Source organism: Lynx canadensis, chromosome A2 (assembly GCF_007474595.2).
Source record: "Lynx canadensis isolate LIC74 chromosome A2, mLynCan4.pri.v2, whole genome shotgun sequence".
Classification (NCBI taxonomy): Eukaryota; Metazoa; Chordata; class Mammalia; order Carnivora; family Felidae; genus Lynx; species Lynx canadensis.
In genome coordinates, this window is record NC_044304.2 from 167,199,863 (window position 1) to 167,224,984 (window position 25,122).

Sequence of the window (25,122 nt, forward strand, 5' to 3'; positions counted from 1 at the left end):
GCAGAGCCAGAGGGAGGAGAGATTCCCAAGAGGCTCCAGGCTGTCAGCGCAGAGCTGACGACCCTGAGATCATGACCTGAGCCGAAACCAAGAGTTGGACGCTTAACCAAATGAGCCACCCAGGCACTCCACCAATTTTAAATAAAATTTACTTACAAGTACCTACTATACATTAGGTTAAAAAGACAAAATGATACATAATGCTTTGAGACATCTTCTATGCTAATTTCTTGGCCTGGGGGATTTCCCAAAAGGTATTAAATACTGAACCCCAACTCCTAGGAAGTAAATGCCTATGGATGAACTCTGAGGGGAAACTTCTGCCCAGAATTAAGACTGGGAGTCTTCTCCTATCAGTGAGCAAGGGGTGTGCGTGCACACGTGCGTGTGCACGGCTGTGCACATGTGTGTGAGTACATGCATGCATGTGTATGTATGAGTATGTGCGTTTTAAACAAGAAGGCCCTTTTGCTGAAGGATTTCAGCAGGGCCTCGGTTCCAACTCCTGGCCTCCATGCGCCTATTAGCCTATGTCCCCTTGTAAGCAGCCAGGGGTCACTCACTCACTAACTCTTTGAGTTTTGTGCTGCCTGTTCAGTGTCGGTCTCCGGAGGTTTTCTCACTTTCCTGGAACTCATCTATGCATTTGGTAACATAGGGATTTGGTTTTATTTAACAATGATATAAGCTATTTAATTGCCTTTAACTGTGTAAGAAAATTCATGAGTTGACGTCAGACATCATCATAGTATCAGACCCAAACAAAGCCTTATGTATAACATATATAGACTAAAATTTCTGTTATGCATCACAACTTATGGTGTTTTTTAAACTCTAACATCTCGAACTTTTAAAAGGCTGATTTATTTTTTATAACCTTCCTATTTTATTTCTACATATTCAAGTAAGAGAAGATTTCAGGCAGTTATTTGCAAATGTTTCTCAGTAAATAACATTCCAGGCCCCAGTTGTCTATTTTTGATACATAAACAGCCAAATTAGATATAGCTGTTACTCCACTTTCTCTGGCTAGTATTACTTTTGAAGTTCCAGGGCCATCTGGACGTGCAGTATAGAACTGTTAACGAGCCAAACACCTTCACTAGGCCCGGCGAGGACTCACTGGGCGGCGGGTCTGAAGAGTCATTATCTGTGTCACTGGTGGCTGTATGCTCTTCCCCACACGCTTTTAGACCTCAGTGCCCCCATGTCCGTGGTATTTAAATAATCATTCATTATGGCACCAAGTAACATAGGACGAAGAATCCACACGGCAGAAAACACACGATGCTCAAAGCCACTCCTGTGGCTTGTGGGGTTCCCCGGAGTAGTCAATCAAGTCCTAGAACCACAAGCATGCTCCCCTGATCTCTACTGAAACCTGGCAAACTCACCAAACACACATTCACACGCTCTCAAGATGTTCTCTCCTAAAGGAAAAAATATACATGTATGGATTTTTTTTTCATAGAAACAGTATGAGGCATCTTTATAGAACTGCACTGCAGGAACCCTTCTCTAATCTCCAGAAGGTTGGAGAACTATTTGATCAGTCAATGCTCACACAGGGAAAAAACACTCTTTGGAGTCTGGTTCCAGCTCTGCCACTACGTCCTGGAAGTTTCCCAAGAAAACTTGGGCTTCAAGACCTTATCTATAAAATATGCACAATAAAATTTGCCTTGGTTACTTCTCAGATTTTTAACAGATCAAATGAAACAAAATATATGAAAGCAGTTTAGAAACAAAATACTGAACAGACAGGAACCTTTGATAATTCCTGGCTGCAGGGAAAAAAGGCTAGTGCCTATGCTACGTAAGGGTTTGCTTAGCCATATATTAGGTTAACAATATCAACACTATTCTCAAGAGTTTCCTTTAACTTGTCATCAACTCCCATTACAACCACACACTAGCAGCCGTCTTCCTGCCTTTGAGGCACCCGAACCCGGAGGTGTGCCAGCCCTGCCCTGACAGGCTGGGGAAGAGGACGGAAGCCGGGAGAGGAGCACTGGGAGAGGAGCACCGCGGGCAGGAGAAAGCTCTGGGGCCGAACACGTGGCCCTCGAAGGGCGTGGCCAGGGAAGGAAGCGGCTCACACCTTGGCGGGTGGGCAGCATCCCGCCTCGGGCCGCAGTCAGGCTGAGCTCCGCCACAGCAAGAGGCCTGGCACACCACCTCCCCTGGCGGGCACACACGGCGGCGGCCGTGGGGCTCATTCCTAACGGCCAGCTGAAGGACCAGGACACCAAGCAGAGGATGGTAAGGATTCTGTAAAGACTCACTGCATTTGTGAAGAGCCTGGAGGTTTAATTTAACCTGGAGGTTCTGGACTAAAAGCCTAAGCTGTACCAAAATAAAGCAAACCCTCATGTCTTCTTTTGTGCTGAGGCTCTAAAATGGTCCTAAAAAAAGAAACACACACACCCTGGAAGATACCCATGCAGGAACCCGGACTCGCCCCCCCTCCAGGAAGGGGCACACTGATGTATTGTTAGATCCTTCCTCTGACAAACCAATGGGACCTAAGACCTACTCAGCTTTCATGCTTCATTTTCCCTGTACAAAAGCTCTGTCTGCAGTAGGTAAAGTATATTTATTTGGGAATGCCGTGGTAGATAAGAGAAAAGACACATCTATAGATGATCACAGTATAATTATAATCCCTACCACAGGGGAAGGAAGCAAGTCCCCCCCAAAGGAGGCCCACCGAAAAGACTCAAGGACCACCGGGAGAGGCCACAGATGCCACCTACAAGTGAGAAGAGGGCTTCCTGGCAGAATACCACATGAAGACAGGAGGCCATGAAAGCACCTGGGAGGGGGCGCCTGGGGGGCTCAGTCCATTAAGCGTCGGACTTCGGCTCAGGTCATGAGCTCATGGCTTGTGGGTTCGAGCCCCTCATCAGGCTCTGCACTGACGCTCAGAGCCTGGAGCCTGCTTCAGATTCTGTCTCCCTCTCTCACTCTGCCCCTCCCCCGCTCATGCTCCATCTCTCTCTCTCTCTCTCTCTCTCTCTCAAGAATAAACACTAAACAAATTTCTCTTTTAATTTAAAAAAAAGAAAGGAGATAAGCTGCACAATACTATTAAGAAAACAATAGCTGAAAGGCAGTGTATGGATGTTACTTTGTATAGGAATAAAAGTAGAGACAGAAAAAATAGGACAGTAAAAATCCAAGTAAGAAATGATGAAGCCTGAACTAAGGTAATGGCAAAAGGAGAAGAATGGCATTCAGAATGCTTACTCAGAAGTTACTCAGAACACTGGAATACACTAAGTCTTACTACACATTAAGTTAGTTACTTTATTGCATCTCTTCTAAAAAAATAAATCAGAAGTATAATTTAATTCTGGGCATTTTAGAGGGAACTAAGATCATTAAAACAACACAAATTTTTCAGATAACTCAGAAAAGTTTAAAAACTTTTTTAAGCCCTTCACAAGTCTGTTTTAAAAATCAACTACTTATACTCATTAGTCAATGTGGAAGGAGAAACATTAAGTATCAAGTAATCTCAACTAAAATATAAAAGTGTACAAATACTTAAATCTAGCATTCTAAACAACCTCAGATGTCTTCTTTGTGTTCTAAAAAAGATAACAGGAAATGTTTTCTATAAAACTGATGGTTTCAGTACACTTAATTCTAACTTTTTCTTGTGTTGATATAACCTTATTTTTTCAGTGTTTGCCCGCTAATCTTACTTTTATCACTAAAAGGACATATATTTATATATACATACTTCTAACAATTCAGCGCTTTAAAATTCAATCATTCTAGAACAGTAAGAACTTGCCTTTCTAGATGAGAACTTATTGGCTTGCCAGAAAGTGTACAAACCAATAAATTCTTAAGTAACATAACTGTTAACGACTTCAGCTTTAAAGAAAAGTAGATATATCACAACCTAAAATATTCCCTAATGCCAAAGCTATCAAACAATTCTACTGCCTCTGATTTATCTGAATACACAACTTTTATTTCTGGTACGAACGGGCCAAATAAACGGATTGATAACGTAATATACCAAGTTTCAGCTATGTACTGGCAAACATTTCACAGAGATCAGAAGAGTAACACTGTGTCATGCTGAATAAATGACTTCATAGACAAATAAGTATAAGTGCCACAGAGATTTTAATAGTCCAAACTCCAGTTGTCCTACGGACCTGTGGGTGTGTGCCCTACGTGCTGTAACCACATAGCAGCTCTCTAGTCAACACAAAATCAGACATTCATTTTACTTTCAAATAAAGTTTATTGTAAACAAGGGAAGACAGTTTTCAAGTCCCCCCAAAAACAGTTTCGGAAAAGAGACTCTAATTGACAATGATTATTTCCGTAACATTGTTTCGTGAATACTGGAAGTAATAAGGCCAGTTTACTTAAAAGTATGATTACTTTGGGGCGCCTGGGTGGCTCGGTCGGTTGAGCATCCGACTCTTGATTTCGGCTCACGTCATGATCATCCCAGCGTTGTGGGATCAAGCCCCGCATCAGGCTCTGCGCTGAGTGTGGAGTCTGCTTAAGATTCTCTCTCGCTCCCTCTCCCCTCCCCCACTTGCACATGCTCTCTCTTTCTCTAAGACAAAAAAATCCAAAGTATAATTACTTTAAAATTTGAACCTGATTATTTTTTGTTTTCTCCATACCAAAACTTTTCCCTCACTTAATAAAGAAGGAATTAGCTAATGATTTAATCATCATGTAAGACACAGTGAGGCACTAGTTAATAATTTAATCATCATATAAGGTTTGAGGTTTAGTTACCTACTAAACATTTTGCCTATTTTTTTTTTACAACTTATACTGTTATAAGATAAAGCAATTTCTATCTCAAAAAGTAAATAAATAAAGCTATGTCAGCACCACCACAATTTCTTAGATGTAGCTTTGCTATCATCCATAAAAAATAATCCTCCACAAATCTTCCTGAAGTTTCAAATCAACTTTCACGTAGCTGGTACATTTCAGCCCCTGGTGGTCACGGCTGCGCCTCCTGTATCTCAAGTACTTCCCAAATGTCCCAGGTGAGGTCAACAAGCCCCTCGGCAACCCCACAGCGAGGTAGGTACTGCCGGCCCCTTTTACAGACGCAGACACCAAGAAACATGCCCAAAGTCCCAGGTCGGGAAGGAGACGAGACCGGATTTAAGGCAGGTCTTCTAAATGCCAAAGCTCACAATCTGTCCACCATACTCTTATGCAGAGAGAGAGAGAGAATCTAGCCTTGAAGTGGAAATCTCTCCTGTTTTGATAAACGGAGGGAAAGACTGCTGTATAACGGTCCACGTTATCACGCCATCACAAAGTATATGGGAACTGAGTGTACCTCTTAAAAATACAGCTGCTATTTAACAATACCAGACACTGCTACTGAAATTATCATGTAGGTCCCTCCAATACGCAATTGTACTGAGAACGGTGACAAAATCAAGACCGTTTCATGAACTAAATGATTGTTAATTCAAACTCTTTACAAACTCAATTTTTAAAGGAAGTAAGCATATTCTTTTCCTCAAAATAACACTTTCATGCATCTTTCTCTGACATCCCGTAACCCACGCCTTTTACAGTAGTTTAACAATTCCAAAACGAATCCCAAGGATAACAACGCTACCCGAATCGAATGTTTTAAAAATAATCATTCCTCCCCATGTTGTTTCTATGGGGAAAAATTAGTGCTCCCCAACTGGGGGAGGGCAGAGGAATTCTATTAATAAATTACTGAATGATTTTTTTTCTTGAAGGTGTTGGGAAAATCAAATTAACACATAACAATAGTTAGTGAGATATGAGTCCATTTTCTGTAATAAACACCAAGATCAAAACGCACCCAAGGTAAATTTCCTTGCAAGGTTTCCCAGCAGGAGTCTTCCTTTTTGTATGTGATTTCCTCTCACCCACAAAAACCAGGCCAAAGACGCGCATGTGCCGCTAACACTAAGCAGCACTTCCTTATTCACTCATGTCCAACAATTTATGGATGATCAGTGGCAAAAACGAGCAAAAATAATGAAAGAACGCAATGAAAGCTCTCTGAGACCACGCTGGACTTCCTACTCATTTCTGTGTCTCTTTAAGACGGAGGCCTGAGACAAATTAGCCACTGGGGGGAAAAAGTCATCTGGTCATAAAATACAGTACAAGGTCACTTTTATGTAAGTTTGCCAAAAGGGACATAAACCAGGACAATTTCACACTGTGACACAGGATAGAAACACATGGAACGACCTCGGCCCCTCCTGCACTGTGCTGTCACAGCGCTCAGCTTTATAGGCCTTCCCAGCACCGGCACCCGGCTCTTTGCTGCCACCTGGTCAGTCTAATTAGCTAAGAAAGGAAGTTACCTCAAATTTTGTACTTTTTGCTTTGATTATCAAGCACTCCGTTTGAAGTTATAGGAGTCAACCTCTTAATCCTACAGACCGTGTGCTATGCTCTGGACATTTCGGGATGTCTGGATAGCTTGGGTAATTGGTCAGGATGTTGCTGTCGCTTATGTTAAATTTTATGCCAAGACTTCAAATCAAAGATAGGCATTAAGGTGAGGCACAAGGTAAAGTTACTCCCAGAAACATCTTTGGCGTGTGATTTCATCTGCCCCCGATTATATTTTTTCGCTGTCGTTAACCTGTTGAGTTTTCTCCTCATAACCAAAAGTAAGATGTTAAAGCACAACATGAAACAAATATATTCCAAACTCCTATTTAAACGCCGGCCGGAGGGAGGTCAGACCTCCAGAGTTCACCTTGCAGTCGGCAAACATCTTCTGACATCATCCCGGATAATCTAGGGGTCTCTCCGAGGCAGGGCGGGAAGAGAAAAACCACACGGCGGATCTGAGGTGTGAGAGGAAGAGTAGCGCCGGGGCCCCCACACCCTGGACTCTGCCACACGACCGCGGGACCAAGACACAAACCGCGGAGAGACATGTCCACAAAACACAGCGCCCAGCAGACGCACCCTTCTTGTCAGGGCTGAAACCAACAGTCAGACGCAAGCACAGGAAGTCAACACGCACGAACATAGAAAATGTGCAGCACGGTACACACAGGTGACTGCGAATAATACAGATCCGATGAACATTTAAGTGCTAACAGTAAGTTCGAGTTCCAAGATAAAAGTTACCGTCTTACTTAAATTAAAAAATTGCTGTATTAAAGCCATTACGTTCTCCTACCGTCGAGAATGTAAAGAATGGGAATAGCGAGGAGATGGTCCTAATAAAATAGAAACATGCACCACAGTAAGGAGGGAGAAGAAAGGCTTATTTAAGGCCCTTAAAAGGACATGGTCAACCCCCCAGGCCTAAAATGTCCTGTTTGAATTAACATAGTGGTTTAATTAAAAACTAAGTAGAGAATTCTGCTTAATTTGATTTTCAATTCAAGCTCTGCATCCGCCCGTGGCTAGTGGCCAATTTCCGCGTCTCGGCACAATATGCAAGGGGCGGTTTTAAAATCGATTGCCCAGGGGAATCAATGGGAGTACGGTGGAGCCATATGCCATTCGGGGACTCCACCAGACTTAGACATAGTAAAACAGCACCAGGAGGGTGGCCAAAGGAATAAAAAAGAAATTTAACTTAACCATATTTCAAGTTTGTCATGACTCGAATCACTCTGCTGAATCTACCAATTAGAAGCGTTTTCCGAGCCCTCTTCGATATCCCTTCGGAACGAGCTGCGTCCAGGATAACCAACGAGCACAGAGCTGTAGAGGATACGCACACACACAAAGGAGTACACTTGCTAGCCAGCTGTGTCAAACATGCCAGTGACCGTCTGTGATGCGTTCGCTTCAGTGAGGCAGCAGTTACAGTCTGGGACACAGGCAACAACACCGTGTAAAGAATGACAGGTCTCCACAGACGTTATGTAGAACGTGCACTAGGAAACTCCTGTGATCTCATGTTACAGAAAGGCTTAATAACGAAGGGTTTAAACACATACTGCACACATTGAAGGCTGAACTGTGCAATGCTAATAACCCTTGCAGTTTTCACGCAATTGATTTTTTTAAGTTTGTTTATTTATTTTGACAGGGGAGTGGCAGAGAGGGAGAGAGAAAATACAAAGCACGCTCTGCACTGTCAGCTCGGAGTCTGAGATGGGGCTCGGTCTCATGAACCGTGACATCACAACCTGAGGCCGAAATCAACAGCTAGTTGCCCAACTGACTGAGCCGCCCAGGTGCCCCACATGTAATTGACTGTAAACTGAAAAATACGAATCTTTAAAACAACACAATTACCTTAATTTTAAAGTTTCTAAACAATTCTAATAGAGTCTAGAATGCACCTTATCTTTAAGCAGGTCTGATTTTGCTTTAGTCCAGGCCATTTCAAAATGGGAAAAATAATCTGTAACCTTAAAACCGCCCAAGATCATACGTAAATAATTAAGAGCTGACTGTACCATATTCCATAGAACATTTATTAGTGAAATGCATTAAGCTCTAGAATAATGGCAATAATGGCTAACATATCGTGGGTTATGTGTTTTACATGAATAGTCTCCCCTCATTTAATCCCTTAAATAATACAGTCAGGGAACCAGCATTACTATACCCATTTTACAGAGAGAAACCCTGAGGCCTAGAGGAGAAAACCAGCTGAGACAATGAGCCCTAGGGCAAATCTAAATCTGCTCACTTTAGCCCTCTCACCTGCAATCTCTCTTCCACAGGCCCCTTCTCTTCGGTGCACAAAGAGCAGAATTATTCTGTCTCTTCCTCCCCCCAGGCTACACCCCATCTCCCTCCCTTCTCAAACAGCTTTAAAGACCAACTTCTTAATTTGGTTCCTACAACTCCCATTCATGATCCAACTACCCAAGTCAGATAAATGGCACCCAACCATCCGAGCTCTGCCTCCTTGCCCTCCTTTCAAGCCTCTGCTGAGTTTGCTGGTCATGTCGACTGTCCCCTACAGACATCCAGCACATCAGTCCCCGCTGAGATCACAAAACGGAGCTGGTGATCATGAGGGATTCTGAGAAGACTAACGTAGTCAAAGATGCACTTAGAAAAAAATATTCTTTTGAGTGTGTATAGGAGACCAGAAGTAAAAAACTTGGGAGGAAAGAATGCTGTGCAATTGTAGGTGTGAAGTATCTTCAGTTACCTTCTTAATCCTTCCTCAAGCTGCTTCTCCCCTCTGACCTTAGTTTGTGAGAGGGAACAAGAGAACAGTGACATGTCACTGGGGTTTGGTTCCGTTTTTTTCTAATTCTAGAGATAGTTGGTAATTCTGCTCCGATAACTTTAGCCACGTCCCTCTTTGAGTTGGTTAGTTCACAGCAAGGGAGGAAGATAATTTGGAGACAAGGGGTCTGTCCACACTACCCACTGTTTTTTAAAATAACCTATGTAATGGAGAACTAGAGTTTTATAGAAAGTATAAATTAGGTAAAGACATCAATAATGCCAAATATGAAAATACATTCAACACTGAGCTTTACCAGTTGTTTTTGTACGTGGCAAGATTACACAGGAGACAGAGATGGGAAGAAAGAACAATCTGCATATTTACAGCAACATCAACAGAGCGAGGTTAATGGCACGCGCCGAAACACTCTGTTACCAGAACGAGGTGCGTGACTGATTCAGTATGGTGACATCTCTACAAAACACAGCGCTTCCCATCGTGTGGTGCGTGTACTCCTTCCCTCAGTGACATGTTTCAACTCTGACGTGTGTATTTGTCTCCATACTTAAATAAAACAGTAGACGCGAACATCTTTTTCAAAATCCTTTGCCAACTCCCTGTCATCTGTAGCACAAAATGCAAACCAACTGGCAGCGAGAAGAACCGAGCCCCTCGGAACTGGACCCCGACAAGCTTCCGCGCACCCTGATCCCTCCCCAACTCTCCATTCTTGAGCTAGGTGTCCGCATTCCCTCAATTCAGTCACAGTGCGTGCCTCCGCTCAAGCCAGGGGCGCCGCATTCCAGCAGCAGCCTGCTCGTCCGACAAGACTCAGCTCAAGTGCGGGCTGACTCCTCCGCCAAAAGCCTTCCCCAGCTCCCGAGGCGAATGGAGACCCCGCTCCTTTCGGCGCCTCCCCTTGCGGCTGGCGGTCTAAAAGTTCATGGGGCTGCATCTGTTTGTTTGCACCGTTTCTTCCTCCCTCTGTCTATCCCTTGGAGGCAGAAGCCCTGTCTTTTCGGTCCTGTCCCCAGCAAGGCCCTACAGTAGTAGCACAGTGACTACTGCTCAGTAGGTGCTGAGTAAAACTCTGCTGAATGAAGGAAAAGCCATCAAAAGCTTTGGCTCTAAAATTATACAGAAATTGCTTTCTCAAGTGTCTCAATGACATCACTTCTTCTCGATGTTCATTCCTACCAGCCCTCTTCAACGTAATAGTTTACATTCCGTTCTGATCGCGGTACCTTTACTAAACACGAAATCAACTGTGACTTTGCAGCTTCGAACTATTAAAGTATGGAATAACATCCGGAAAGCAGAAAGGTGCATCCATGAAAATGACACTTTATCGCCTCTCAGTGACTCTTTCCTGGTACCCTTCAACACACAAACCTAAAAAGTGTGGCACTTAAGGTTTAAAATCAGAAGACTCGGGGCGCCTGGGTGGCTCAGTCGGTTAAGCGTTCAACTTCGGCTCAGGTCGTAATCTCGCGGTTCGTGAGTTCAAGCCCCGAGTCGGGCTCTGTGCTGACAGCTCAGAGCCTGGAGCCTGTTTCCGATTCTGTGTCTCCCTCTCTCTCTGCCCCTCCCCCGTTCATGCTCTGTCTCTCTCTGTCTCAAAAATAAATAAACATTAAAAAAATAAAATAAAATCAGAAGACTCATCAAAATGTTAGACTAAACAGTTTCATTCCTAAGAAACTACAAAAAGTTATATGAAATAAAAAGTAATAAAAATTCAGTTTACGGCTTTCCTTGCCAAATTCATTTAACTGGCGTTATAGTATTGTTCAACAACAAGATGCATAGGCATACTTCCACTTCATCTATCACAATACAAACAGAACTAACCACTTAAAAAGGCGTAACGTGTCTATAAATAAACTGTAATGCAAGAACTCACTTTTACCAAAAAGTATTAACTATTTAAATCTTTGTATTGTATTCCAAATGTCTATAGCAAAGAACTCCACAAGCTATAAACAGAAATATCATTCTTTCCATTTTAAAGTGTTATTTTCAAAGACAGCTGAAGTTATTACCACCGATACGGTCTCGACTGATTATTTAAGATGCAGTCTCTTGGGGCGCCTGGGGAGCTCAACTGGTCAAGCGTCTGACTCTTGATTTCAGCTCAGGTCATGATCTCACGGTTTTTGAGTTGAAGCCCTGTGTCAGGTTCTGTGCTGACAGTGCGGAGCCCGCTTGGGATTCTCTCTCTCCCCTCTCTTTCTGCCCCTCCCCTGCTTGCTCCCTCTCTCTCTCAAAATAAATGAATAAATTAAAAAAAAAAAAGATGCAAAGTCTCTTGTTTTGCTCTTTCCTAATCTCTCACATTCACTAAGATCAGTAACTCACAGTCTTGAGAATTTGACTATCTAAAGGAGCATGTTGGATTCTATAGCATGCTACTCTCTGAAAAAAACTGGAAGTGAAATAACTTTTACATCAAGATATGTTTTAAGATCTTAAGATTTCATGTCATTCCTTTTTATTTTTTTTAATGTTTATTTATTTTTGACACAGAGAGAGAGAGAGCATGAACAGGGGGAGGGACAGAGAGAGAGAGGGAGACACAGAATCCAAAGCAGGCTCAGGCTCTGAGCTGTCGGCACAGAGCCCGACGCGGGGCTCGAACTCATAGACCGCGAGATCATGACCTGAGCTGAAGTCGGACGCCCAACGGACTGAGCCCCCCAGGCGTCCCTTATGTCATTTTTAAACTAAATGAGAGCCTAAGAACAGCTATGTTGTCAGCTTTATTCCCTACAAACAAGTATTCTACCACGTTTGCACATACTATAAAAACATCCAAAAGTCAAAAGACAACTTCCTCCCTGTGGACACACAAGATCATTCAATATGCAATATTATTAATTCTATTGTTAGCATTATTAATATTAATAACACATTGCTATTATTACTAATTAAACTTTTTATATTTCAGTCAAATGGTTGTCCAAGCCCACTTTCACAAGTTTAACATGAATGACACATGCTTCTTAATTTGACAGATTTAATTCCAAAACATGATTCACTTTACCTTTTTCAGGCCAGCAAAACCCTCTGATTCCAGGAAGAAAAAGGCAAAGGGCATCAGCACAAATAAACAGAGGTTGGAAAAGAGGGAAGCAAGATTCCACAGACCTATAAAGAGGGAACAAAAAGAAGAAAGATTAGAGACAGGCCTTTAAAAAAAAAATTATTATGCTAATTATGCTATTAGTCAAAGATGCATACTTTTTAATAAAAATAAACATCAACTTGGAGAGTAGCCTAACAATCACCTACGCTTAGAGATGAGAAAATAATTTCATATTTAAAAACACTTTAAAAAATTTTTTTTTCAACGTTTATTTATTTTTGGGACAGAGAGAGACAGAGCATGAACAGGGGAGGGGCAGAGAGAGAGGGAGACACAGAATCAGAAACAGGCTCCAGGCTCTGAGCATCAGCCCAGAGCCTGACGCGGGGCTCGAATCACGGACCCGCGAGATCGTGACCTGGCTGAAGTCGGACGCTTAACCGACTGCGCCACCCAGGCGCCCCTAAAAACACTTTCTAATGTTTATTTTTTTGAGAGAGACACAGAACACAAGAGGGGGAGGGGCAGACAGAGAAGGAGACACAGCATCCGAAGCAGGCTCCAGGCTCTGAGCTGTCAGCACAGAGCCCGACGTGGGGCTCCAACTCAACGAACTGCAATCATGACCTGAGCCCAAGTCCGATGCTTAACCAACTGAGCCACCCAGGAGCATCAATAAATTCATATGTAAAATTCGTGCAACTTTGTAACCTGTACCTACTAGGAGAAGCTAACACAGAAACTAGAAACATTCTTCCTTGTGTCCTAAACAAATTCACTAACAAGATGACAAATGCAGAGATCTAAGGATAGATACAGTTCTCTTTAGACACACTGGCACCTGAATATTATAGGCACTAGTCTACACTGAACACTTAGTAAATGCCAGGTACTCTAGCAGACATTTTACATGCATAATATCATTTAAGTCAAGTCTGATAAAAACCCTAATTAATAATTAGCATTTTGCGGAGCCTTCTGTGCCAAGCACTATTTTAAGTGATCTACTGGAATTATACAAACTCACGTACCATCACGGCAGTACCCCGACAGGACCGAGGCAGAGGCTGGCTAGCTACCTTGCCAAGGTTGACAGAGCCTGCCCCTGGCAGAGCTAATTCCTGGGATTTTTAAAAACCACCACAACACGGGAGTGTTAGTAAGCAATTCTAAGTGGGGAAGAAAATGTAAGAGAGGTAGGCAAGCTCCTATCACTGTTTTCTGTTTTGGCACATTCTGTACTTTTTTTTTTTCTTTAAGGTTTATTTTATTTATCTATTTTTGAGAGAGAGACAGAGCGAGAGAGAGAGAGAGAGAGTAGGGGAGGGGCAGAGAGAGAGGAGAGAGAGGATCCAACTTGGGGCTCAATCTCATAACCCTGAGATCATGACCTGAGCTGAAATCAAGAGTCAGATGCTTACCAACTGAGCAACCAGGCACCCCAACATTCTGTATTCTTCTACAGTCACCATAAAAAGCTACTGAAACTATAATGAAAACAGATTTAGAAAAGAAGACTTTAAGTCTGTCTTGGGATTATATGTGGCCAAATATCTTACACCTTTATACATCTTTTTTAGGTAAACACTCAAATTTAAAAGTGATTTTCAGGAGCACCTGGCTAGCTCAGTCAGTACAGCATGTGGCTCTTGATCTCAAGCTCGTGAGTTTGAGCCCCACGTTTGGTGTAGAGACTGCTTAAACAAATAAACTTAAAAAAATTTTTTTTAATAAAATGGATTTTCAAAATAATGCCTATGGTATTTATAAAATCAAGAGTTAAAGATAAAATTATGCTAAGTATAAACTCAATCTATTGCCTGAAACTCTAATTCAGTGCTCTTGAACATGGGCGACTGATGTTCTTTCAACGACCTCATTTAGAAGGCACTGTCCCAAGCACTGGCAACACAGTAATGAACAAAACACAAATCCTCTGTTTTCACCAAAATATGGTGTGGGCAGGGGCGACGAGGGGGCTCAGGTCGGTGAAGCATCGACTCTTGATTTCAGCTCAGGTCAAGATCTCACGGTGCCTGAGATCAAGCCCCCCACGTTAGGCTCTGTGCTGGCATCGCGGAACCTGCTTGGGATTCTCTCTCTCTTCTCTCTCTTTCCCTCTCCCGCTTGTGCTCCCACACATGCTCACTCTCTCTCAATCTAAATAATCTTTAAAAAATATATATGGTATAGACAGTCTTTTCAGTCTCAACCATTCTATCAGGTGCACAGCAGTGTCTCCTTACTGCTTTGATTTGCATTTCTCGGGGCACCTGAGTGGCTCAGTTGGTTAAGCGTCCAACTCTTTATTTGGGCTCAGATCATGATCTCACCGTTCATGAGTCAAAGCCCCAAGTCAGGCTCTGCACTGACAGATCCTCTCTCTGCCCTTCCCCAGCTCATGTGTTCTCCCTCTCCCTCTCTCACAAAATAAATAAACTTTAAAAAAAAATACTTAATTTGCATTTCCCTAATCAATAAATAATGACGTGAACATCTTTATGAACTTATCTGTCATCCATTTCTATCTTCTTTGGTGAAAGTGTCTCTTCAAGTCTGTTGCTTACTGTTTCATTAGATTGTTTGTTTACTTACTATTGAGTTTGGCAAGCTCTTTATATTCTCTGAATACAAGTCCTCTATCAGGCATATAATTTGCCGATATTTTAACCCCATCTGTAGATTGTCTTTTCACCCTATTAAACAAGTATCTTTCAAAGAACAAAATTTCTTTTGACTAAGTCCAATTTATCAACTTTTTCTTTTACAGACCATGCTTTAGACAAGAAATTATGGTCTATCCCAGTCTCATAAAGACTTCCTCCTATGTTTCTTTCTACAGGGGTTACAGTTTTAAGATTTACATTTAGACCTACGATCCCTTTGAATCACTTTTTGTATATGGTGCCAGGTATGGACTGAAGTTCAGTTTTTGTCTATGATTATCCAATTGCTCCAACACCATTTGTAGAAAAGATTACCCTTTTTCCACCAAATCGCCTTTGCACCTTCGTTGGAAGTAAATTGACAATATATGTAGATATATTCCTGGATCCTCTATTTCATCAAGTCGATCTATTTATCGTTATGGTGATACCACACCACCTTGATTAATATGGCCTTAAAATAGTCTTCGAGTTGGGTAGTAAGTCTTCCAATTTTGTTATCTTTCAAAGTTGTTTTGGCTATCGTAAGTCCTTTGAATTCCCATCTGAATTTCAGATCAGGTTTTCAATTTCTACCCCCAAAACAGTGGGGGCGCGGGGAGGGGGGAGGGCTGCTAGGATTCTGAATGAGATTGCATTGAATCTACAGACCAATATGGGGAGAAGTGACATCTTAACATTGTCTTCTACTCAATGAACATGATATATCTCTCCATTTATTGTGGTATTCTTTAAGTGTTGTCAGCAGAGTTTTAATAGTGTATAGTATATAGGTCTCACACATCCCTAAATATATCATATTTCTGATGCTACTGTATACAAATGGCACTTGTCTTTTTTAACCAATTTCCAATTATTCATGGTTAGTACATATATAGAAATGCAACTGAGTTTTGTGTATTTATCATGTATCCTGCAACACTGTAAACTCATTGATTCTAATAGCTTTTTAATAATATATTCCATCACAATTTCTATATAGACAACCATCTCATCTGTTAATACAGCTTCACTTTTTCCTTTCCAACATCAATGTCCTTTATTTTCTAAAATTCACCAGAATTCAGAATACTGAATAGAAGTGGTGAGAGGGGATATCCTTGCCTTGTTTCTATTCTCAGGGAAACGCATTCAGTTTACTACTAAGCATGATGTTATCTGTAGAGTTTTTACAGATGCTCTTTACTAGGATGAAGAAATTCCCTTTCATGCCTAGTTTGCTGAGATTTTATCAAAGATGGATGCTGAATTTTGCTCTTCTGCATGTACTGTGGTGACTTTTCTTTTTTAGCGTTGGAATATGGTAAATTACATTGATTTTTCAAGTCATGATGTATTATCCTTTTCATATATCGTCACATTTGAGTTACTAAATTTTGTTTAGAATTTATGCATTTGTGTTCATGAGGGATACTGGTCTGTGGTTTTCTTTTCATGTAATGTCTGTCTGGTTTTGGAATCAGGGTAATGCTGGGCACAATGAATTAGTAAGTACTCCCTCAGTTTCAATTTCCTGAAAGAGTGTGTAGAACTGGTATTGCTTCTTCCTCAAATATTTGGTAGAAGTGACAGTTAAGTCTTCTTGGCCTAGAATTTTATTTGTGAGAATGTTTGTAACATTTCTACAATGTCTGAGAGACTTTAGTAATTTCTGCCTTTCAAATTTTTCCATTTCTCTAAGGGGTTGTATTGGCATAAGGTGTTTACAATGTGCACTAATAACCCTTTTAATACCTGTAGAATCCATAGTGATGTCACCTCTCTCATTCTTGATATTGGTAATTGGTGTCTTTTTTTGTTGTTGTTGACCACTCTGGCTACAGCTTTATCAATTTTATTAATCTTCTCACTTTCTCTATATTTTCTCTGTTTTCCATTTCATTGATTTCTACTCTTATTTTTTTTTTTTTTTTTTTTTTTACTTCCAATCTTCTTAATTTGGGATTCATTTCCTCTTCCTGGTTTCTTAAGGTGGAAATTGTGGGCACTGATTTGAGACCTTTTTTCTTTTGTTTCAGGCATTTTAGTACTATAAATTTTCATGTGTTTTTTTTTTAATTTTTTTTTTCAACGTTTATTTATTTTTGGGACAGAGAGAGACAGAGCATGAACGGGGGAGGGGCAGAGAGGGAGACACAGAATCGGAAACAGGCTCCAGGCTCCGAGCCATCAGCCCAGAGCCTGACGCGGGGCTCGAACTCACGGACCGCGAGATCGTGACCTGGCTGAAGTCGGACGCTTAACCGACTGCGCCACCCAGGCGCCCCTAAATTTTCATGTTTTAAATGCTTATTAGTTCAAAGTACTTTCAAATTTCCCTTTTGATTTCTTCTTTGACCTACTAGTTATTTAGTTAACAAATAATTGAGGGATTGTCTATGTTTCTGTTCCTGGTTTCCCATTTAGTTTCACAGTCATTAGAGAACATATTTTGTATGACTTAAATTCTTCTAAAAGTACTGAGACTAAATAGGCAAAGAATATGGGCTCTCCTGATAAATGTGCCTAGGGTACTTGAAAATAATGTATATTCTACTACTGTTGGGCAGAGAGTTCTATAAATGCAAAATTAGTTAGGCCAAATTAAGAGTGTTATTCAAATTTTCCATCTTGTTAATTTTTTCCTAATTTGTTCTATCAATTATTAAAAAGAGAGTAGCAATAAATCTGAATAATACTGTGATTTTGACTATTAATCCTTTCATTTCTGTAAGCTTTTCCTTCATGCATTTAATAGCTACTTATTAGGTAGATAAATGTTTATTATGTTTTGATAAATGAACTCCCTCATCATGATGAAATGATCTTATTTATGCCTAGCAAAATCGATACCTTTTTCTAATAATAATGTAACTATTCCACCTTTCTTTTTATTACAAGTAGGATGGTATACCTTTTTTCTCCTATTGCTCCAAGCCTATTCATGCCTTTATATGAAAACGGGTTTTCTGTAGGCAGCACATACTTGAGTCTTTCCTTTTTATTCATTCTGACAATTTCTGCCTTTTTTTATATTTATTTATTTTTAAGTAATCTTTACACCCAATGTGGGACTCAAACTCACAACCTTACTTATACTTACTTACTTACTTACTTATATTATATTTATTATTTTTTATTTTTTATTTATTTTTTTAAGTAATCTCTACACCCAACGTGGGACTCAAACTCACAACCCTAAAATCAAGAGTCACATGCCCTTCCAGCTGAGCCAACCAGGCACTCCCAGTCTCTGCCCTTTAATTGGAGTGTTTAGACCATTAATGTTTACTGATATGGTCAGGTTTAAGTTTATCAGTTTGCTCTTTGTTTCCATTTGTCCCATTTACCTTCCCTTTTTCTTTTTCCTGCGTGCCTTTGGATTAACTTTTTATGATTCCATTCTTTCTTACAGTTGCTTACTAATTCTATCTCTTTGTTGAGCTATTTTAGGGTTATTTGCAGGTTTATCACATACACCTTACCTCATCACAATCTGCTTTCAAGTGATACACTACTTCATGTACAGAATAACCTTAAAAACAGTGTATTTCCATTTCTTTCCTTCTTCCTTTGTGCTATTGTTGTCATGCATTTTACCTGTGCAGATTATAAAATCACAATACATTACTATTTTTTAAACAGCCAATTATCTTTTTAAAAGACTTCTATAATAAAAAGGGGCACTTGAATGGCTCAGTCAGTTGAGCATCCAACTGTAGCTCAGGTCACGATCTCACGGTTCATGAGTTCAAGCCCCACATCAGGCTCACTGATGTCAGCCCGTGAGCACAGAGCCCACTTCAGATTCTCTGTTGCTGTCTCTCTCGGTCCCTCCCCCGTTTACACTCTCTCTCAAAACTAAATAACACATTTTTTTAAGACATAATAAAGAAAAACTTTTATATTTTACAACTGCCACTTCTAAAGTGCTCTTCATTCTGCTTTGTAGATTGAGATGTCTATCTCCTACCGATTTGCTTCTGCCTATAGGACTTCCCTTATTTTTTGTAGTATAGGTCTGCTGATGAATTTTACCTTTTGTGTATCTGACACTGTCTTTACTTGGCCTTTGTTTTGGAAAAATATCTTCACTAGATTGAGAACTAAGTTAGTAGGCTTTTTTTCAGTGAACATGCTCCACTGTCATCTGGCTTGCATTATTTCTTCCAAGAGATAAGCTGATTCTTACCATTGTTCCTCTGTACTTTCTATGTCTTCCTTTCTGAATGCTTTTAAGATTTTCTCTTTATCACAGGTTTTGACCAATTTGAAGCATCTTGGTATAGTTTTCTTCATCTTTCTTGTGCATAGGGCTAGTTGAGCTTCTTAGATCAAGGTTTATAGTTTCCATCTAATCTTGAAATCTTTCAGTCATTACTTTTTCAAATATTTCTTCTTAATCCTCCCTTCTTTAAGGACATCAATTATATTGGGGTGCCTGGGTGGTTCAGTCGGTTAAGTGCTGGACTTCGGCTCAGGTCATGATCTCACGGTTCATGGGCTCAAGCCCCACGTCAGGCTCTGTGCTGAAAGCTCAGAGTCTGGAGCCTGCTTCAGATTCTGTGTTTCCCTCTCTCTCTCTGCCCCTTCTTGGCTCTCACTCTCTCTCTCTCAAAAATAAATAAACGCCAAAAAAAATTTTTTTAAAAAGAACATCAATTATATCACTGATACCCTGGTCAGTTTTTCAGTCATTTTTCCCCTCTGTGCCTTTCTTTTTTGAACAATTTTCTATGGCTATGTCTTCATGTTCACTAACCTCTTTTGCAATGTTGTCTGGTTTTATTCCATCCAATATATTTTCATGTCACACATTATAGGTTTAATTTCCAGAAGTCTGATTTGATTATTTTTATATATTCCCTGTCTCAATATGGTCCATCTCTCCTCTAGCTTCTGGAACATATGAGACGGGGTTATAAGAAATGCATTACCGTTCTTATCTACCAATTCTGAATCTCTAACAATTGTGTGTGACTTATTTTCTCATCATTATGGGTTGTATTTTTCTGCTTTGTACTCAGCTACAGGCTCAAGGTAGGCAGAGCAACCCCCCAAAGATGTCCACATCTTAATCTCTAAAATCTGTGAATATGTTATAGTCCATGATTTATTAGTTTTCTAGGGCTGCTCTAACAAGGTACCACAAACTGTATAGCCTCTGCCAACAGAAATTTATTTTTTTTTTCCAGAAATTTATTATCTCACAGTTCTGGAGGTTACGAGTCCAAAATCAAGGTATCAGTAGGGCTATATCTCTTCTGAAGGCTCTAGGGAAGAACCTTTCCCTATCTCTTCTGGTAGCTGCATTCCTGGGCTTATATGTAGATGCATCACTCCAATCTCGACCTTCGGCTTCACGTGGCCTTCTTCATGTGTCTGTGCCTCTGTTTTATTTTCTTATAAGGATACTAGTAATTCGATCAGGGCTCACCCTAATCCAGTGTGACCTTATCTTCACTAATTACATCTGCAGACTTTATTTCCAAAGAAGACCACATTCTGAGATCGTAAGTAGACATGATGGGAGAAGAGGGGTGCGCACAGGAGAGGGCCACTATTTGATCCAGCATATGTGCCAAAAAGACTGAAGATATATTATTAAGGTTATGGACTTTAATATAGGGAGATAAAGAGAGCATCTCAGATTGGCCAGGTGGGTGCAACCTACCCAAATGGACCATTTAGAAGCAGAGAACTTTCTCGATCTGAAGTCAGAGAGAAGCAGCAGAAGGGTAAATCAGGGAGGAACTCAACCCACCTTTGCTGGAGGTGGGTCACATGGAAAACATAACAGGCGGGCAGCCTCTGGGGCAAAGACCAGCCACCTGGCATGAGATGGAGGGCTTCAGTCTTACAATCACAAAGAACCAAATTCAGCTCATAACCTGAATAAGCCTGGAAGCAAATTGTTCCCCAGAGCCTCCAAAAAGGAATGCAACCTTGTGAAAACCTTCATTTCAGCTTTCTTCCCCCCCAAAAAAGAACATGAGTTTAATAAGATCTTACTAAGAGAAACGTTGAAACTGAGAATATGATAGCCCATTGAGTCTATCCATCTGTAAAAGATGTCTCTCTCCTTTCTAGTACTCCGCCCAGCAGCCTGCACCCCCAACCCCGCCGCAGCACCTTGGAGCAGCTGCAGGACTCATCTGTCCTAAATCGCTATTCTTCATTGCCTATGTTTTCGTGAACACTTGGTTGTTGCAGGTGAGAGGGTACAGACAGTCCCTCTTACTCCATCTTGGCCAAACTATATTTAGCTTTTAAAGTGTTTCTCTACCAACACTTGAATGCTGATTTTTTAAAATTTTTCTTACTTCACACCTGAGGCTTAGTTTTCGATAAAATACAGGGAAAGTTCTGGGCATAAAACAGCACAGCAGAGCATTCTTTACTGTCTTCATGTATTTGTTAATCTTTAAAAAATTGTTTTTAACCTGTAGTTACCCACTGTTTCCAGTTGATTTCCCAGACACTAACTGACGTCCTTGTGCCTTTTTCAAATTGTTTCAGCACACAACTCAACAACAGAATAAAGCATAAACCTCAATTCCTTTGTCTTGGTTTTCTCTTACAAGATAAAATTGTTCCCTCCTGTGATATATCCACTCTCTTTACTCTCTTGCCCTAAATTCCTGAAATTTAACTGTTCCTGTATACATTCTACAGTGAGCCTCTAGGATCCTTCACAGAACCATCAAGCTTATTCTTTTTTCTCCTTTTTCTATACCCTTTCCATTATATTCTTTGATACATTTAGAAGGTGTACTCTAATAAAACGATGGTGTCGTAAAAACATATTAAACATAATAATGAAATAATTGCAAAGCCTCATTTTGTTAAGCTCTTATTATGCTATTCAATATCTGTTACCCTCAACTTAGATTCAGAAAGAAAAAAAGACCATCACCTACGAAAAAAAAATGTTTTCTATCTTCTCAAAGAATTGCTTTCAATAAAAAGGACATTTCTTCCTGTTTGTAATGGTCTAAATAAAGAACTCTTTATTTTAACAAAACACTTAAGCAGCATAGACACAACATTTTTAAGATTCTAAAATTAAACTTGATTCAAAATAAGCTGAAGTTTAGAGGCGCCTGGATGGCTCAGTTGGTTAAATATCCAACTTCGGCTCAGGTCATGATCCCACGGCTCACGAGTTCGAGTCCCACATCAGGTTCTGTGCTGACAGCTCAGAGCCTGGAGCCTGCTTCAGATTCTGTGTCTCCCTCTCTCTCTGCTCCTCCCCTGCTCACTCTCAAAATAATAAACGTTAAAAAAAATTTTTTTAATAAAATAAGCAAAAGTTTACTTTTATTTTAATGCAAAGAAATAATTTTGGAGCAAAAAGGAACTTGGAGATCCCCTTGTTCAACCCACCCAGAAACCAAACTCTTTTTTAAAAGAGGTTAAATAAATGCTACACAAATTCCAGAAGTTACAAATGATAGGGGATTAGGTCCAAGATCTCGTCCTCTTTCTGAATTGCTGTATGGTATCTCACACTTTACATTCTGGATGAAAAAGGCACAATATTTTGAATTTTGTAAAAACAGCAATATTGCTGAAATACTGCTGAAAAGAGCAATCAGTTTAATAAGATTTTACTGAAGATTAAACTGAGCATATGACAGCCTATTAATTCTATCCATCTGTGTAAAACAAAACATAAGTGAGCTTCTGATCAGTTGGTAAGACATTAAAACAGAATTAAAAACTTCTACATGTGTTTATATGTGTGCACATGTACATCCAAGCCTTTTTAAAAAATATTTACTTTGAGAGGGAGTAAGAGAGAACGTGAGTGGGGAAGTGGCAGAGAGAGAGGGAGACAGAGAACCCCAAGCAGCCTCCACGCTCTGTGCGGGGCCCAGTGCAAGACTTGATCCCATGACCGTGAGGTCACAACTTGAGCTGAAATCAAGAGTTGGAGGCTTAGCCAAATGAAACACCCAGGCGCCCCCACACCCAAGCTCTTATTTATTTATTTACCCACCCACCTACCTGTTTTTTGAGAGAGAGACAGAGCGTGCATGCATGTGAGCAGGGGAAGGAGCAGAGGGAGACAGACACAGAGAGAGAGAATCCCAAGCAGGCTCCATGCTCGGCACAGAGCCTGATACGGGGCTCAATCCCAAGACCCTGGGACCATGACCCGAACCAATATCAAGGGTCTGACGCTCAGGTGACTGAGCCACCCAGAGGCCCCATTCAAGCCTTCTTCAAACACCAAATACAGAAAGGTTTTAACAAATCCAACTTCAATAAAACACTGAATGCAGTATATGTACTTTGCGTACTATAATATCCTCTGACATAACAAGGCATTCATACTATTCATGATTTAAAAGACTTCTGGGGCGCCTGGCTCCCAGCTTGAGCTCAGGTCACGATCTCACGGTTCGTGGGTTCGAGCCCTGTGTCGGGCTCTGTGCTGACAGCTCAGAGCCTGGAGCCTGTTTCAGATTCTGTGTCTCCTTCTCTCTCTGCCCCTCCCTTGCACGTGCTCGCTCTCTCGCGCGCGCTCTCTCTCTCTCAAAAATGGATAAACATTAAAACAATTTTTTTACAGACCTTCCCAGTCCTGATGGCAGATGTCTGAGTGAGTGGCACTTTATGTCTAAGTTTGCATCTATCAGCTATATATGACCTGGAAAAAGAACTTCTGCTCTGTTTCCTTGTGTATAAAATAGGCTACAACTTAACTCACAGGGCTCTCCTAAAGAAGACAAATAACATACCAAATACTAAACAAATGTCAGTGCCTCCCCCCACTTGCCCTGTCTCAACATAAAACACAAATGCTCCAAAAAATTGAAAAATTCTAAGGCATGCCAGCAATTTGACCAGATAAAGACAAGACTGTAATGTGAGTTACAGCTAAAATTAGCTCTCACCCCTTTCCCAAAGAATTATTCTCATTAATTATACCCCAAAAAGCTTACAAAACCAAAACCTATATACACATGACATTAAAAATATATAAAAACAAATGACAAAAAAGTAGATACAGAAAATAAACTGTAAAGAAATACACCAAATTATTAACAATGCAAATGTAGTAAAATCAGGGATGATTTTTCTTCCTGCTTTCCTACATCTTCTAAATTTTCCATAAGGAGCACAAAAAGATCCTTAAAAAGAATGAAACATATTTAAACCTCTTTGTGAAACTCAAAATTCTCCAAATCCCTGTTAGGTAACCTTCCAACAAAATGCATAAAGGCAGAGGTGACCAAACTGCACTGAGATGCGGATACGATCTGGGCTCTCAGCCCTGCCTTCCACTCTATTCACTAGCCTCAGTGACTACACAGGTCAAATCCCAGCCTCAGCCAAGTCACAAATTACCACTTGGAGCTCAAAGCTTTCTCTCAAATAGTCGCACCCATGAATATAAACCCTTGAATGCTTAGAATCCACTATACCTTTCCAATGGCGCGAAAATTTTTACTTAATTTTTGTCGTGTGAAACAATCAACTATCATTCATAGCACAGAATGAGACTTTCTATTGTTGTTGAGTTATAAACATACATACTTCCAGAATTCATCATTCTGATCACATATGTCCCTTTCATGCAGGGACAACACAAGCTCAAATGTTTCTCTGAAAATCAAAAGTGAAGAAATAAAACTCTGCCTTGGGCAAAAACACAAATCAGAAAAGTATCTACTCTAACCCACACACTTAAAATGAAGACGGTTGGGGCACCTGGGTGGCCCAGTCAGTTAAGCGTCTGATTTTGGCTCAGGTCATGATCTCACAGTTCTTCGGGTTCTGTTCTCCCTCTCTCTCTGCCCCCCCGCCCCGCTCACGCTTTCTCTCTCTCTCCTCTCTCTCTCTCTCTTTCTCTCTCTCTCAAAAATAAATAGACATTAAAAATTTTAATGCAGACAGTAACAGAAAGCTAAATAAAGAAATCGCTATCAACAGGTATCAACAAGCAGTGGTGTCCACAGAGCGAGCGCAGAAAATGCTGAGTACGATCACAAAGATTCTGAATACCAGCTCTTCAGCTTGACATGAAATTAGATGCCTGCTTTCACGTACCGAACTTTCTATATATGTGACGTGTGTGTGTATGTATGTGTATGTGTGTTATTTACATTATATAATATGTACGTTACGCGTTACATACGCATATACATATAATACACATATGTGCATATATCATCTAAACTTTTCCCCCCAACTGCTCTTTTTCCAGGAGCCTCAATATTACCACT

The 25,122-nt window shown here is 40.7% G+C and overlaps 1 protein-coding gene across 6 annotated transcripts in view; it reads right to left on the reverse strand.

Moving 5' to 3' along the window:
- Positions 1-25,122, reverse strand: part of LMBR1 (limb development membrane protein 1) — a 151,187-nt gene that overhangs the window by 75,993 nt on the left and 50,072 nt on the right. For all 6 annotated transcript variants that reach the window (XR_003967335.1, XR_003967336.1, XR_003967334.1 and 3 more), the window contains exon 5: positions 12,201-12,304. Coding sequence is in view for 3 of the 6 variants with exons in the window: in XM_030308893.1 (XP_030164753.1) it covers positions 12,201-12,304 (104 nt within the window). In the remaining 3 variants the exon portion in view is untranslated. The remainder of the gene's footprint in view (positions 1-12,200; positions 12,305-25,122) is intronic.